This window comes from Artemia franciscana, chromosome 2, assembly GCF_032884065.1.
Source record: "Artemia franciscana chromosome 2, ASM3288406v1, whole genome shotgun sequence".
In the NCBI taxonomy this organism is placed as follows: Eukaryota; Metazoa; Arthropoda; class Branchiopoda; order Anostraca; family Artemiidae; genus Artemia; species Artemia franciscana.
The window spans coordinates 15221204-15239312 of NC_088864.1; the positions used below are offsets into that span (position 1 = coordinate 15221204).

The 18109-nt window shown below is 34.9% G+C and overlaps 1 protein-coding gene across 6 annotated transcripts in view; it reads left to right on the top strand.

Moving 5' to 3' along the window:
* Positions 1-18109, top strand: part of LOC136037743 (thyrotroph embryonic factor-like) — a 59929-nt gene that overhangs the window by 27486 nt on the left and 14334 nt on the right. For all 6 annotated transcript variants that reach the window (XM_065720542.1, XM_065720550.1, XM_065720557.1 and 3 more), the window contains 4 exons: positions 7216-7340; positions 12099-12311; positions 14112-14238; positions 15976-16106. In XM_065720542.1, the coding sequence (XP_065576614.1) occupies positions 7216-7340; positions 12099-12311; positions 14112-14238; positions 15976-16106 (596 nt within the window). The remainder of the gene's footprint in view (positions 1-7215; positions 7341-12098; positions 12312-14111; positions 14239-15975; positions 16107-18109) is intronic.

Genomic DNA, 18109 nt, shown 5'->3' on the forward strand with positions numbered 1-18109 from the left:
TCATGTTCGGAAAGAGAGCTAAATGGCAAAACGAAGGGCATGGCTATCTTTCAACTAGCATAATCGGTCCATAAAAATTATCGAATTGGTTATTCTTCTTGAATTAGGCTATAGCCTATTTTATGGCTTTTAATAAAGTTAGCTACATCTGCTTTTAGCTAAGCAGTGTAGTTTTTGACAATTAAAACGTCTGAAGTGTGGTTTTTATGCTGCTTAGGGTTAAGTTGATTCTCCCTAAAATTTGTCCTAAAGAGTTCCCCTGAATGTTTAAACAGAGAAGATCTCATGGTACTTGTCGGGTGTTGGAAGCACACCCAAGAAGTGAAGTTAATCCTAATGGAATGTAAAATGATGATAAAACAACCCTTTTGACCCAAAATAATGGAAACCTAACCCAACATAACGAACCTAACACCACCCCCTCATAGTGTGCAAATAGAATGCCCAAGTTAGACAAGTCCAATGTATTCTGTCGAAATCCTATGCAATGTATCATCCGTCATTTGTTCTTTGTAGTTTCAAAACCGGTTTTCTGAGATGTAATCTAAGCGTAGTTCTTGAATATGTTTTCAATAACAAACAAGTACCGAGCTCATGTTTCTAAGATTACCCTCAAGAAGCGGTAAATGAGCCGCATTTTTAATTTTCGTGGGTGGCTATATAGGCTAAATATTTTTCTCTTGGGATGGACTTGCCTTCTCCCGTAAAAAGAAAGATAATGTATGGCTAAGTAAGCTCTGTTCGAAAGTGGTTCTTTCCTTGATTAATTGTTGTCTTTATTCCCTGTTACCAGCATAATGGAGAATGATATAACCTTGTTTTCCCTAAAGACTATTCCAGGGCCTTCTTTCCACAAATTATTAAGCACAAACAAAAAAAATGTTGGTTTAAGTGAAAATATATGTGCTTGGAGTTGAAAGCCTATTTACTGTGAATTTAGTTAAGTGATATATCTTGGTTCTAAATAAAATTTTAATCAAATCGCAGCCTATTTTCTGAGATACAAATTTTTTTCGCACGGTGACCAGTGGTCTGCGAAGCGCAGGTACAGATCTCCTAATTCTCTGCCCTGCGACCGAGTGTCCAATGCGCGGTTGGGGACAAATCATCCGTCGCTTTTATTAAAATTAAAAAAAAAAGTTTTTTTTAACTGAAAGTAAGGAGCGACATTAAAACTTAAAACGAACAGAAATTACTCCGTATATGAACTCCGCTAAAATTTGACTCTTTCTCTTAACTCTACTTTTTAAAACAGTAAAAACATTATCGTAAAGAGCGAGGTATTACGAGGAGGTGAACCCCTCATATGCGTAATAATTTCTGTTCTTTTTAAATTTTTGATGCTGCTCCTTACTTTCGTTTGAAAAAAACTTTTTATATTTATTTGTCAATGTTTTTATAAATAATGCTTGAAAGTCCTGCGCCCCCTTTATAGAAATTCTCTCCCCCATGGAAAGATCCTCCCACGTAACCCCCCTCAACTTCTCCCCCCCCCCCAAAAAAAAAACAAAAAAAAATCCACCTGGAAACGTCTGTACACTTCCCAACAGCCATTAGTTTATGTAAACAACGGTCAAAGTTTGTAACTTGCAGCCCCTCTCACGGGGACTGTGGGGGAGTAAGTCGTCCCTAAAGACATAGTTATTCGACTATGGTGAACAAAATGGCTATCTCAGAATTTCGATCCGGTGACTTTGGGGAAAAATAAGTGTGGGAGGGGGCCTAGGTGCCTCTTATTTTTTTGGTCACTTAAAAAGGGCACTAAAACTTTTAATTTCCGTTAGAATGAGCCCTCTGGCGACATTCTAGGGCCACTGATTCGATACAATCACCCCTGGAAAAAAAAACCAACAAACAAACAAACAAATAAACACGCATCCGTGATCTGTCTTCTGGCAAAATATGCGAAATTCCACATTTTATAGATAGGAGCTTGAAACTTCTACAATAGGGTTCCCTGATACGTTGAATCTGATGGTGTGATTTTCGTTAAGATTGTTATACTTTTAAGGGGTGTTTCCCCCTGTTTTCTAAAATAAGGCAAATTTTTTCAGGCTCGTAACTTTTGATGGGTAAGACTAAACTTGATAAAACATATGCTTAAAATTAGTTTTAAAATGCGATTCTTTTGATGTAAATATTGGTATCAAAATTCCGTTTTATAGAGTTTTGGTTACTATTGAGCCGGGTCGCTCCTTACTGCGAACTGTTTGATAATTTTAATATAACTAATTGCTTGCGATTTGCAATCTATTTGCCCAATACACTGGGTGAAAACACTTAATCGTATGCTATTGTTGTCGATTTGGGTTCCGCTTCAACACTAGTGCTCACAAAAGCTCCTTAAACCCCAGTAGTTTGTACGTACATACATGCTGTTAACAAACTATTATTTGCTGATGATCAGCGCTAACGATTTCTTTTCAAATCTTATGTTTTGAACTGTTTGAAAATAAAATTCAGAATTTAAGGATTGTTTAAGTCCATTTTTGTTTATTAACGATATATGTACAACATAAAAAAAAAAAACACGAAAGTAGACATTCCCCATAGTGAGTTCCATGGTCTGAAAAACAGGGAAAAGAGGAAAAAAATAGAAGTAAAATCCAAGAATAAAACAGAGAAAGAGCAACCAGATGCAATTTATCATTATCACCATTAATCTATTCAAGTGCGGGGCTTCACAGACCTGGCAAAATTAAAAGAAAGAAAGGTAACACCACCTCCTTTCAGCCAAATAAAAAAAAGAAAAATGGAACTAATCTCAAAAAGTTAAACCTTAGGCTGCACATATAAAAAAGAAAAGTCATAGTAAATGTAACCAAGCTGTGCAAAAGAATAATACTATAGTAAATAATATCATTAGTAACTATTCATAGACCTATTCTTTAAAAATTTATCTAAAAGGCGTTTGGAGGTGCCAAAGAAATGACACCCCCATGCCACAGCTGGGAGTATATTCCACACTTTAGAAGATCCGATTGGAGGGCTAGTATTAAACAGAGTGCAAACCTTTGCAGGGACCTTTATGCTGTCAGTATATCATAAGTAAAACGACGAGCTGCTAGATACAAACGTAGGAGACTGGAAGGCGATTGGAAGTTTTCCATGCAACTGTGCAAAAGTAAGGGAACATTGAGATTTTCGAAGGGCTCATCACCAGCAAGCTTCGCTGATCTGGGCTTCTTGTGAAGAGATTCTATGCTCTCTAAATCTAACTGGAAAGTAAACAAGTATATTGAAGGTCAATAAGAAATCTATGGTTGGATCAAGGGGTGCTTCAGCTTACATATGATGCCCAGATTCTTGGTAATTTCGACTTCGTTGCATTAAAGTGGAATTTGTAAGACAGATTCTGATAAGGAAGAATCTTAAGGAATCAGGCATAACCACATTCAGATTTAAAGAGAGTATCACGTTAAGCATATGCAACATGAATACCCTGGCAAGCTGTAGAGACTCAAGGAAAAACCAAAACTTAGACTTTGAAACATTAAGAGACAACTAGTTCAAATCGAACAACAAAAGAGCTCTCAAATAAAGTAAAAAGATATGTCTCCAACAAAGTTTGGTCAAATGTTACCGTAGGGGCCCAGGATTGGCCCCTGTGGGGTTCCAAATTCTACGTCTAAGCAATTTACAGGATTCTCACCTGCAGAAATACGATTCGAATGATATGACTGGAACCAGTGATGTCGTTTGGAAGGGGCAAGGGGCGGGGCAGTTGCCCCCGCCCAATAATTTGGAGAGAAAAATTATTATATAGCCCATACCCTTGACTCTCCGGATGTGGACCCCTTAGTGGATCTATTAAAACTTTAAACGAACAGAAATTATTACGTATATGAGGGGATACGCCCCCTCGTTAATACCTTGCTCTTTACGCTAAAGTTCGAATTCTGTTCCAGTTCTTTAAGTATCACAAAGGCCGTTTAATTAGAATAAATACCTCTTTTGGAAGCACTAAAAATACTTTAGCGTCAAGAGCAAGGTATTGAAGAGGGGGTGAACCCCCTAATATACATAATAATTTCTATTCATTTTAGGTTTTAATGTTGCTCCTTACTTTGAGTTGAAAAACTTAATATTTTTTCTTTAATTTCTTATCCTTTTTAAATAATACTGGGAAAACCGGTTCCTCTTTCATGGAAAATTCTCTTCCCCCATGGAACATTCCTACATGGGAAGATCCTCCCACATAACCCCCCCCCCCCCTACTTCTCACCAGAAAAATTCCCCCTGAAAAAGTCTATAAACTTCCTAATAACCAATACTATATGTAAACAATGGGCAAAGTTCATAACTTGCAGCCCTTCTCCCGGGGACTGTTGGGGTTTAAGTCGTCCTCAGAGACACAGCTATTAGATTTGTCGACTATGCTGAACAAAATGACTATCTCGAAATTTTGATCCAGTGACTTTGGGGGGAAAACGAGCGTGGGAGGTGGTCTAGTTACCCTCCAATTTTTTGGTCACTTAAAAAGTGCACTAGAACCTTTAATTTCCGTTCGAATAAGCCCTGATTGCAACGTTCTAGGACCATTGGGTCGATACAGTCACCCCTGGGAAAAAATACGACAAATAAAACAGACATCCGTGATCTTTCTTCTGGCAAAAAATACAGAATTCCACATTTTACTGATAGGAGCTTAAAACCTCTACAGTAGGGTTCTATGGTGCGCTGAATCCGATGGTCTGATCTTCATTAAGATTCTATGACTTCTTGGGGGTGTTTCCCTCTTTTTTTCGAAAATAGGATAAATTTCTCAGGCTCTTAACTTTTGATGGGTAATATTAGATTTGATGAATTTTATATATTTAAAATCAGCATAAAAATTTGATTTTTTGATTATCTATTGGTTTCAAAATTTTGTTTTTTAGAGTTTCGGTTACTATTGAGCCGGGTCACTCCTTGCTTACAGTTCGTTATTACGAACTGGTTGATAGTGCCCACCCTCAAGTTCTTGATCTGAGTAAAACCGGTATCCCTCTCTGTATTCGCTGATGATTAACTTAGTCTCTGTGAGATAAACTACTATGCAGGTATATTTCAATTAAATATTTGACATTATTTAGAGGTGACATTATTTTTGACATTATATAGAGGGGTTTAATATACGTTCTTGGCCTTTGATAATGACCAATCTAATTTCACTTCTTGGGTGTGATCGCTATAACATGTAAGTACCGGAATATTATCTGAGCCTAAGGAGGAAATGCATTGTAGTGGAGAGACAATCTCACAGATGTCAAACTGTTATGGGCACTTCTGCCATTTATTCTTGCCAAGCCGGGCCTAAATAAGACCTGTAATCAAGATAGAAAGTTCTGGAAAATAGCTGTTGTTTTGTAAAGCACATTGTATCCTACTTGTGTGAAAGTGTGAAGTTTAATGTGAGATTTAGCAATTAAATCAACCTTCAATTGTGAATCTTGTCATGATCATAATCCATTTTCAGGGTTTTTAACTTGGAAGCAGTATCGGTATTCATTTAGGATGTCTAGGCTACTGCTAAATTTCTTCTTTCAAACTTGTCTAAATCAAAGTGCAACATATTTCGTCATTTCTTACTGATCGTTTGTAATTTAAACCACAAATACTGAAAAACCTGTTTTTGCTTCGTTTCCGGATTTTTCGGTTGCCGAGTTGTGGTCATGCTAGATCGGTATTGTCGGTAGATGCGCAATAAGCTAAATTTCAACAAATTAAATAAACTGAATAATATTTTATTTTCCTTTATATTTTCGCTTGTGTGCTATCCTTAATGTTAAGCGCGATCAGGCGCGTGCGGCTGTATTGGTAGGTGGAGGGTTCTCAAGGTTTTGCTATAATTTCTTAGTTGAAAATTTAGGTGGGATGTTAGACGAAACATCATTTAATGATCATATTGAATCCGTTTTCAAAATTATGTCTCATAATTTAGGCTTACTGTGCAAATTGAAATGCATTTGGTACTTGTATGATATATCGGCAACAGCTGTATTTTACAAGTACCCATGTTAAGAAAACAATTTTTGCTTCATAATATGCAGAATAATCTTAGTTAACAAATTTTGCATGTTGCTCCACTGCACTTTACCCCCCCCCCCTTGATTTGCAAACAAATACTCAAATTACATTTATAGCCAAATTTATGCGTCTCTAAAGTATAGCGAGTCTGCATACAAAATGTGTTAACTATAATTATTCTACGTATTATGAAGCAAGAATTATTTTCTTAACATGGGTACTTGCTGTGATCGATGTATCGCACAAATACCATGTATTTTTTTCTTATTTTTATGCTTCACCTATTTTTTTATTTTTTTTAATCCATCATTATATTTTTTTATTGTGCACCTGTATGGACTGGAACATTTCTGATGCATTTAAATCATCAAAAACAGCGTAATTTGAATATAGTCTGGGAAGTTGCTGAACGACCCAGTAAGACATAGTGATGAATAAATTAAAATTGCATGAGCAGCGGGTCTTAGAAATTCTTGTACATTAACGTTTATGTTAAATGCTACAACATCAATAACCTAATTTTCTATTTTTTATAGTCTTCTATTATTAAAAACATGATTAGACGTGGTATACGTGTTGAACTTCTTAATAAAGCAGTTATAGTACTAAAAACTCCAGTTCTTTAGCGAATATATTATAAAAGATAAGACCTAGATCTAGCCAAATTTTGATTAAATTGAATGATTACTAAAATTTGTCGCATTTGACAGCGGCCTACCGAAGCATCTTTAACTTGAACTATTTCTTCCACCCACACTGTTCAATGTTTTATCTCTTGCCACCTCCCAGGAAAACCCGACTACCAGATGCAACTGAACCTTTTATATCCTAGAGATACATTCTAGAAGACCAATGGTACAATTCTTGAGTTGAAACAACTGTCGTATTTTTTCGGAATATTCCATTTTTTTGCCTTTCTTTTTATTCTTGGTCTTCTATGGGGATGGGGGCTGGTCTGCCGAGCTTATTGTTACATGTCCCCTTTGTACCCAAAAAGGGTATCGAAACCTCAAGGAGGGCTATTTAGAAAATTATCTGTATAATCTAGTTAGTTAGTCTTTCGAGTTCAGCATCATGTCTGAAACATCACAGTTATATGTGTCGTGATCAAGTTGGAATATATGTTGCGAACTACGTTTTTAATTATACAAGAAATGATGATATTTGGATTTTCGCTATTCTTAATTTTTATTGTGAATTTTTCAGCGCTCAAAGGCAAGGCTGATGCCGATAAAAAGGATGATGATCCTTGGGGTTTGGTTGATGGACAGTCGGCCTTTCTTGGCCCAAATCTATGGGACAGAGATGTTTTTGCCGATAGTGACCTAAAGGTTAGTACCACAATTTCAGCATAATAATACTTTCATCATAGGATGGCCGGTTAGTCTGTCCTCCTTATTCTTCTTCTTTTTCAAGAAGATTTTTATCAAGTTCCTGCTGCGTTTAGTGTATGCAAAAACTACAGATTAAGCGAAACAGAAGTCGAAATAGAGCTAGTCATCTTATAAGTCTTATCATAACTTGTTGTTTAGGTCATATACAGCGTTGCATTTGGGCCAAGATGATAATATTTGGGTAAGTTGCGGAATCTTCCTTAAGGGGAAAAATGGTAGACCTGTGTAAGCTACCTGTTACATAAGGAGAAACATGATTTACTAAGCAAGGGAACCTGCTGCAGAGCTTAACTTAAACTAGGTACTTGTCAATTATCCCGACCCCATCATGTTCTTGATCTGAGTAAAAACCGGTTTATTTGTCTGTATTCGGAGATAATTAGCTTAGTCTCTGAGAGATAAACTAATATACAGGTATATTTTAATTAGATAACTTCGAAGACCACACTGCCTTTCCATTACGAAAGTAAAACAGTTCAAAATAGGGATGATACCTTTTTATTGACAGTGAAATATAAAATTATTTAACTGGATATTTCGAACACATATACAGTGTTCATCATCAGCAGTAAAACTCTGCTGATGATGAACACTGTATATGTGTTCGAAATATCCAGTTAAATAATTTTATATCTATTCACTGTCAATAAAAAGGTATCATCCCTATTTTGAACTGTTTTACTTTCGATATTTTAATTAAATGTTTAATATATAGAGTTCGTAAGATTAGGTTAGGTATTTGATATAATGCGCTCCTGGCGGTCTGTTTTCCATAATTCTCTGTTGTAGTTTCCATAATTGTGTTTCTAAAGTATTATTTTTTCGTCATATTTTGGTACATTTCATTATTGTTACTCTAAATTCACTTCTTGAGTGTGGTTGGGATAACTGACAAGTATCTTAAACCATTTTGTATATTTTTCATTTTCAGGTAGATTTCATACTAACAGTAGTTTTGCTCATAATCTGAGAAGAATACCAAATATAACTGAACTTTTGCTTTAAAGAAAAATAAGACTCTGGAATTTAAACAGTTTATTCATAATGCGTGTTTTGAAAAGATAAAGCAAATAATATTTCTCTGTTTTTATAAGGTAGTTTCACGTTGCAGTCCCAGTGATCTGAAGCGTGCTAGGAATTTAAGTTAGTTTGTGCAGTATTAAATGCGAATAAGGAAACGGCTAACATAGAAATAGAACCAGCTGCAGCTAAGTATAAGAAAACGAGTTAGAGGAACACTTCTGCTGAGCTGGGCATCCTCGAATTTAAACTAGAGATACTAAGAAAAAAAAATGTTTTGTCCCATTCATGGCCTTACCCCCTGACTTCCCTGAAGAACTTCCCCTGAAGAACTAAAATGCACTGCTGCACTTTTTAACTAATGAGTAAATATCCTTTGGGGAAATGTCACTGTTACTGATTTTTACAATAAAAAAGCTTGAGTATCGGATTTTTTTTTGGGGGGGGGGGAAGATATGTAGCTTTCAATATCCTAAGATGGCTCAGATATTTGATTCTTTATATTTTGCATCAATTTGATTTTTAATGTAAATTTGTTTAGTATCGTGTCGCTAGTAAGTTAGGAAGTGACAAAATAGGAAACTTCAGTAACTGAAATCTTATTTAGAAAATTGACATATTTTCGTCTTGCTCCCTATTGAATTTTCTCTAAAACCTAGAGAAATATTATTCTTTCATGTACAATTTGAGACAATAGAGTCTCCGAAATATTTAGTTCTCTATCGCTATTCGTTAAAAGTAATTTTAAATAATGAATCTGATGAAAAAAGAACGATAAAATTTACCGATAAGATGTTCGGATTGTACAGTTTAAGTATTATTTTCGAAGCTAAAGTAAAGGTATAGAGGTCATATTTACTGTTTCAAAAAGATTTGTTTTTCTCTTGATTAACATCGCAGCAAAAGAGCGAGACCTTAGATATTTTTGGAAATCTGATTTGGGCACACTACTTACTAACAAATTATGTTTACTTCAAGTAAATATTTGCTCAAAAACCACTCTAATGTTACAGTATTGAACGATAAAACGGAATATTATTAACTTCAAACCGCTGAATAACAAAGCAGACAAACATATCGGATGTAACTAAGCAATGAAGATGGCGTTATCTAGGACTCATAGTTGGCACATAATCACCCAGTTTGTCCAATATGCTTATTTTATCGAAACGAGAGGGAAAGACGAAGACGAAGGCCGAAAATACGAGACAAGGATGCCATGGGCATAAATTTAATGCTAGAGTGGGGAGGTATCTATGCTGCTGTGCATCTAAGAGATGACTAGAGACCCTTCACTAACGCCCTGTGAATCTTTGGAAGTACAACAGAGGCCAAAGTCTAAGATAAGACTGAATAATAGGGGGTAACGTTGAGAAGTCTTCCTGTTCTTAGCGACGAAAAGCAGCTACATTCATTGCTTTCGGCTGTAGAAACTCAAAATCCGTTATATGACGTTGTTTTTGTAAAACACTACTACTACTAATAACAACTCACCGCAGCGCCAAACTGCTCGAGGCTAACACAGCTATGCACGCTCCCCTCCATCCTAATCCATTCAAAGCCTCCCTCTTTACACCCTCCAAGGAAATTCCCATTTCCCTTAAATTCCGTTTAGCCCTAGACGCTTCCGCTTTCCGTTTTGCACTAGACGGTTGGCCAAAAAGGTCAATCTTTTGCAATATATCATCCATCATCAGCTGAATGTTCCCTAGCCATACACGTACTCTTAAAACTAAGCAAATTCTACTCTAAAGGTCACTCTCTCAGAAATCATATACACCTGGTGGCTCTTGCCAAGTGTGGCATTACTTTGTCAAGCGTGGTGGAACTGTGTGAAACTTACGGCATTCTAAGATGTACACCAGGTCCTAGAAAGTCAGCGCCTCCTCGGTTCTATTAATTGTTCAAGTTATTTTCTCCTATTTTATTTGGTTCAATCTATCTTATTTTTACATAAAAATATTCACAATTTTTAGTGGTGTCATAAATGCTTTCTATCACAGTTTCTGACTCCCAGAAACAGTTTGAAAATGAAGTTTCTCGAAAGTCCTGGCAATTAAAAAAAAAAAAATCGACAAAACACATTATTTGGAAAAAAAATCGTACTTTTGGTTTTAGGATTTCTAGACCACTATCCACCGTTACTTCCAAAACAAACATTTGAAACTTTAGCACATATAATCATTGTTATTATTTAAATAATTTTCATTTTTAGAAAATATTATTTTTAATATTCCCTACATTTTTCTCTGCTTCTGAATCCAGAAAAATAATTGAAATTTTTGAAAATTTCGTAACAAAATTGGAAATTCTCTTTAAGACCCCCATTTACTCCTACCCCTACTGATATTTAAAACTAAGCAATTTATCATCAATAAGTTTAGCTGATCTTATTTTGGCATAAAGATTGCTACAATTTTTTAGTATTTTCCTAAATGTCTCTTCTCATTTCTCACTAAAGGAATTAGTAGGAAAGTAGCGTTTTAAATATCAAAGATGTATCTTAGATGCCTCAAAGAAACTCCTTTGTGCACACAACTAGTCCCTCGTCAAAGTTTAAAAGAAAAATCCCAAACACACATTTTTGAGTTTTTCTACTCTCCTGCAGGGGTGTAATTTCCCATGGGGCAGAGGGGGTGATTGTCCATCCCAGGCCTTAGTTCCCCCTCCAGACCCCAATTTGCCCCCTAGCTGAAATTGAGTTTTTCCAAAATCTTTCAGAACTAAGATAAGCCTGCATAATTCAAGCATCCATAGAAACGGGTCAGTTTTATTTAGTATTCTTTACCTTTTTTAGTTATTATATGACTAATTTTTCAGTTTTTCATTGTCATTTTCACTTGATTTGGGAAAATTGGCTACAACTTTGCCCCCCCCCCCCCCCAAAAAAAAAAAAATTCACGAAATTACACTACTGCTCTCCTGTGAAATTAATGTAATCTAACATGCCTTCTTTTGAATTAACGGAGCTAACCTTGTGCAATGCTTCTTACGAAAAAAAATTAATCAAAAGCTTTGGAGTGCACTAGAAAACAAAAGAAAGTGATGTACGCATTCCTTATTTTTCTATATTACATTCTTCCCTGTAAATGAAAAAGAATGTTTGTCTCTTGGCTCTGCATTTCCAAGAAGCGACATACCTCTTCTTTTCACCTGTTCTTTATTGATCTTGTAAGTCAATCTGGGCGACTCTGTTTGACTAGGTCAGGTTTCCATGGCTCCATGCTGAGAACACCTTAGAAAATATATTGGTCATCCTAATATTCTCCAGGGGTGGGTAAACCGATCTCATGCTTCCAAAAACGTGTTTTTTGTGGTTTTTTTTTTGCTTTTTGTAAGTTAAATATGTTTTACTCCAAGATCTATTGCTGTTCTATAAGGTAATTAGACTTCCCAATGACGCCCTCCCTTCATTTTGTATGTTTCCATAATCCATAGTGTACTAAGCGTTAAGTTTTTTTTTTGGTCCTTAACTTGCATTGTGAACATGTGCCCCAATGTTGAACTCGTTTCTGTGCATTTTATTTTCTAGAATAACCCATACTTTGTGTTAATCTTTCAACTTGGACCAACAGAAATTTAAAATGTCATGTTCAGCGTCAATTCACGTTTGTATATATGTTTGTACGTGACAAGTGTCAAAACAAGTTTTGATACAAAAATATTTAATTTTAGATGGAGTATATGGATTTGGATGAGTTTCTGTATGAAACTGGTATGCCTACGCCTGAGGAAGACTCTGTGGACATCAAATTACCTGAACGAATCCAGCTGAGCCCACCAAACAGCCCACCCTCCGTCAATAACGACCCAGTTTTGGCAAATATACCAGAATTACCAACTATCTCCGGTTTAGTCGAACCGGTCGAACCGGTCTATGACCGTCAGGTATTGTCTTTTTTTTACATTTAGACGAGGATCAGAGGAAAGAGTGTAATGTGATTGTAGGGTGCTCAAAAAAAAAAAAAAAAGATGGACATGGGTAGCAGAGATGCCAGAAGGGGTCATTTACGCCATTTGGACGCTTTTTTTAGATGGTTGCGGATTGAATTTTCCAAATTAGCACTTTTTTTGGTGGGAGGGACCATTCAATCGGCACATTTTCACTAGATAAATAGCGCTATTGGTGCATTGTCACTTCCATTGCGGCGCAATTTTAAACCAGATGTTTGGAAACATTGATTGGTAGTTTGTTCTCTTTTGTCATTCTGACAAAAAAGTAAATGAAAAAATAGGCAAAAAATTGAAAGTAAATCATTAAAAAAAGTAAACGATAAAATGAAAATAAAAATGAGAACACAAATTCAGTTCAAGAATATTATTAGTAGTAGAGAAATCTGTTAAAGGAAAGAAATGCTTCTTATATTGCTAATACAACAAAAGTATACTTGAATGTGTGTACCTGTACGCAGGGCCGTATCCAGGATTTTTTTTTTTGGGGGGGGGGTGTTTTACACAAGGATTCTTTTCAGGGGCGGGGGTTCACAAAAAACACAAAAACTGTTTATATTCATTTTTTTCATGTTTTTAAGAGTCAGACAAACATTTTGGGGGGAGGGAGAGGAGTTCAAGACCCCTAAATTCCCCCTTGGATACGGCATTGCCTCTATGGTAGCCTGGCATCAAGCTAATGCTGCAACCAAATGCTAACACAATGTATGTAGATTAGTGATGAGGCAGGCGATGTCATGGTTAATAAGTTTAGATACTGTCAAAAGTAATAAGAGTAGTAGACAAGTCAACGCAGGCACGTAATAAAGCGGTGGAGAGTTCTTGGTCTGTATCGCTTTTGGAATCTTGAGAATTACTTTTTTACTATAATTTCCAAAATTTTTCGTATTAAGTGCCTATTTTTGGTGCTAAAGAACTAAGAATGAAAAAAAAATTAACCTTGATCAATAATCATTTGCATTTCTAATTACCATTTGCTTTTAGCTACAATTTTGACAGAAAAACTAATGCTAAAATTTGTGAAAAATTGATAAAAAGTGAATATGTCAATTTAATTATTTTGGTGAAAGGAATTAAAAAAAAATCACCTCAAGTTAGCACAAGGGTTCCCTGCTAGGTTGAAGATGAAATAAAATTCGTATATGCAGGCATATCTGCAGGTTTTTTTCCGGGAGGGGGTGGGGGTTAAAAAATGTATAGTGGGTCCAAGTGTGGGCGTATCTGTAAAGCTGGGAAAAGCTGGAATAAATTTAGTTTTGTTGTGGATGGTAAGTTCAAAACCTTTAAACGAAAAAAGTGCAAAAATAGCTCATTTTTGGGTCACAAAAATAAGTTATTTTGTGATAGATGGTGATGTGCTTGTCTTTCGCAAGGAAAAGACGCTTCGAAATCATCTAAAATAAATGGAAACGTCTAGTTCTATTACTAAGCGCTTACAGAGTAATATGTTTGGGTATGGAAGGGAAATCATGATTTCCAAAGGAAAAATTTCTAAAATAAGCAAATCGCATGGAAAATATAAGAAATACTGGGAGGAAATATTGAAGCGTTGGTCATTCCAAAGTGTGATTTTTGAGACCCAACATTCGGCTTTTTATTTGTTTTTATTTTGGAAGATCTGTAGACATTCCGAAGCGAGGTCTTTCCCGCATTATAGGGATTACTCTTGTATTGCTTTATAGATGTTTGATTAAGCGTAAGTTCTGCACTCCATGTTTAACCTCATCCGTATTACAGGTTGAGTCTCCAGAAGAGATATCGCTGGGAAGTATCGAGAAGGCTACTCCCCAACCTAAGTCAACTATAAGAAGACCAAGAAAAACGGCTACCTCAATCCGTATTGTTGATAGTCCTGAGCCCTATGGTAAGGGAATTTTTTTTTTTTTTTTTACTTTACAGACATCTTTCGTTGATGCTTTTATGACTAAAAGAATAAAATGTTGTGTGACATTTCTTGCAATAGAAAAATCTTAAAATTGCTTTTCTTATTTATTCTAACATTTTTCCACATAGTGTGCAAACAAGGAACAAGATGTGCAAATTCTTTTTTTTAAAGTTGTATTGCTTAAAAGAAATAGTACGTTCTGATGAAATTATGTCCAATAATAAAGGGAAAAAAGGATACGGCACTAGACCCTAAGAGTCCAAACCGGCGGTGCTGATCTAATCAGTTCTATTTGATTCTGAAGTCTAGTTACACACTTAGCAGGATTTGAAGAACTTTTGGGATAAGAGGGTTGTGTCTGATGCCTCAAAAGAGTGTTATATTTCAGACATTTTCAATTCGTCCCATCGGTTTCCGAGTCGACTTAAGGGGAAGGAGCTGCCTATCCTTTCTATGTGCAGGCAGTCTTTCCAAATTATCTTGAACTGTTATGAAATAACTAGTCGAAAACACGATAAGAGAAAAAAAAAGTATATAACTTTGTTGTCATAAGACACACAAAAAGACTGTTTTAGGCTACGTTTCAATTATTAATAAATGCTGGGGGGAATATATTATTATTATTAATTTATTACCCGTCAAAAATGGAAAAGAAGGAGTATAAAAATGAAAAAATTTAAATACACTTCAACTAATATATAAATATATATATATATATATATATATATATATATATATATATATATATATATATATATATATATATATATATATATTGCAATGTCGATTCTTCATAATGTTTCAAGATCTTGATAGAGACCTTCAAAAAGAAATGGGAAATGATCGAATTTATTTTTATGTTTTCTTTTTATAAAAAAGAAAAAATCTTGGCAATAGTAAAATAAAAAAAAAAATAAAAAATTGGCCATTCATTTTTTCTTCAGTTATTATTGTCGTAATATCAATCATGTCTTCCTTTGAATAATCCAAGAAAGTGTCAACTCCTTGGCTAATCCTTGACAATAAATTGAATACATTACAACTTGACAGCATGCTATTAATACGTTAGGGTTATATATAATATACTTAGATACCATCTCTAAAGAATTCAGATACTAATGTCTGTAAAATATTAGCGTATATTTTCTGATAATTTAGCAATCTCTATCTTTCAGCAACATACCAATTTAAAAACCAGTAAAAAGAGGGGGTTATCTTACCCAAGGCTGAATCCTGGATGTTCGTTTGGTTGAGGGGGGGGGGCTACAAAAACTTCACAAAATGTATTAAAGCTTGTTTCCGAGTCGGATTTTTTGGGGGGAGGGGTCAAACCTGGGAAGCTCTCCCCCTCCCCCTCTCCGGATGCGGCCTTGATTGTAGCCGTTATCGTAGGTTGATTACGAAATTAACTATAAGGCCGCAGGTCCTTCCTGTCCGCCTCGCTTCCCTCATAAACTCTGCAAATGATTTGTTTATAAACATTGTTTACTGGTTTTATTTCAATGGTAAATGCACAGACAATCATTTCAATGTAAGTGATGGAATTGACAAAAGGTTCGATTTGTTTATTGAGCAGGAATTTAACTCTGATGGCTTTTATTTTTCTGGGTTTTTTTCCCCAGTGTTTCTTAACTATCCGTAAAATTAATTTTATTGACAAAATTAATTGTATTAGTAACATTAATTAATTTAGATTATATTAACTTAATCTTATAGATGTTGATTTGTCTATGTCGTCATACTGTAGCAGTAGCTTTGATCCTCGGTACACAACATTCTGTGATGATGATTTGAAACCTCAACCCCTAACCAAGAAGTCGAAGAAGCAAGTACGTGCTCCCAAAGACGTACGTACATTCTATTTTTTACTTTATTAGTCTATAAAATTTGGATAATTATGTTAGATACTTCATGAGATAAGTTTTCTGTATAACTAAAAATTGCCTGTTCTTATACAAAAAATAACTGCCCAGTCGTTAAATACTGACCGTAAAATTTTATTTCGGAAATTTTGTAGTTATTGACTGCGATGAGGGAATGGACTTAGTCCAAATAAAAATCAGTCAGCGTTGCTGATCGTGTTTATGGTCTTTTTTTTCAAAATCGGCTAATTTGGCTGACTTCATGCCCCAATATATTTAAAATGTTCTTCATACTCGCACTCAATTCGGCTGAAAGTGAAATGGCTAAATTACTAACACTAAAAAAATGCTTCCTTAATAAAGGAGGCGCAATAAATTATAGTATATATTCTACTATCAATACCATACACAGGGTCGTATCCATGATTTTTTTCGGGGGGTGGCAAAAAAACCTTTGAAAAACATATCAAAGTTTGTTTATTATCATGTTTGTTACTTTTTTACGAGTCAGACAATCATTTCGGGGAGAGGGTTACTGATTAAAGAAGGCTATGTGCGTAGAGATTTATATTGTAGTGAGAAAGGGATAAGGAGGCGGAATTTTTTTTAAAGTAAAGAAAATGACGAATTTTTTGAAAAGTGTGAAATTTTAAAAATGATTTCCTCACTCCGAGGATATAATTTAAAATTACTTTTCACCTTTTTTTTCTAAACTTTAAAATACTCTGTCAAAACTATGATGGTTTTCAAAGAGAAGTGTATACGCAGTCATTGATGTTAAGGTTGGGAAATAAGAAAGCAGGAATTGAAAAAAAAAACGCTTAAAATAGATAATTTTTTTGGAAATGTAAGAAACCATAGAAAATGATATTCTCATATCTAGGATATAATCTAGATTGAACGTTAGAGTTTTTAGGAAAACTCCAGATCGAGCTTTTAGATTAATTAATAATTGAAGAAAACTAAACTCCATTTTTCAACAGGTGATTGGTGTAATAAATTTTTTTGAAAATCAGCAATGCATATTCATTGTTATTCACCTCCTTAGCTATTTAGAAGGATTGAATCGATATGACCAGCGAACAGCTGGTTTTTATGACGGAGGAGGTGTTGGCAGTATGTTTTATATAGATAGGAACGAGTATATATTCTTTCTTCTTTTTTTCAAGTAATAAGTGATGTAGCTTATCAGAAAAAGAACAATTGTGAGATTCAATTAGGGTCAGCAGTTAATTAAACAGTTAAGCTTAAAAGAACACTTTTAATCAAAATAAAATTTATCGTTGCGAAAAATAGCTTAAAGTACTGGTTATGGCTTATGGCCGAAGCATGGCCAATGGCCTGGTTATGGCCAAAGCACCTTTTGCCCATCTTTCTAGCAATTTGGCAAACGAAATAGAAAGTGTCTCTTTTATAACATTTCGGTAGATATGAACATTTTATTATTTAGAATTTTGAATATGAATATCTTTGCTTGCAATTTTGGTATTTCTCCAGTGTTGAGCTCAAGTCGAAAACGCAGTATAAAGTTTACCTCGTAAAAAAAAGTCTAAAAAATGAGAAATCTACTATAAAAGTAAAGTTTTAAAGTAAAAAAGGGATAAAAAGTAAAATTGTCTTTTTCCCATATTGAGCTCAAGTTAAAAATTCAAAAGTTCGCCTCATTAAATACTCATTAAGTTCACCTCGTAAAATAAAGTAAAAAATTTTCTCATAAAAATTTTCTACAAATTTAAAAAAAAAATTACTTAAAAAGTAAAATATTTTGTCTTCTTCCATGTGTTAAAGTCAAGTTGACAACCTGAAGTATTGTTCACTCCGTAGAAAGAGTAAAAAAATTTCCAGTATATGTTCTTAATCTATCAACCTTTCTGAGGTCTGCCCCTATGAGGAAAGTTGTTGCACTCGCAAGAAATGATTTAAAAAAATTCAGCCTAGAACGTCACACTGGGTCTAGGTCTATGATGTCAGAGTACCTTTTGCTGTTG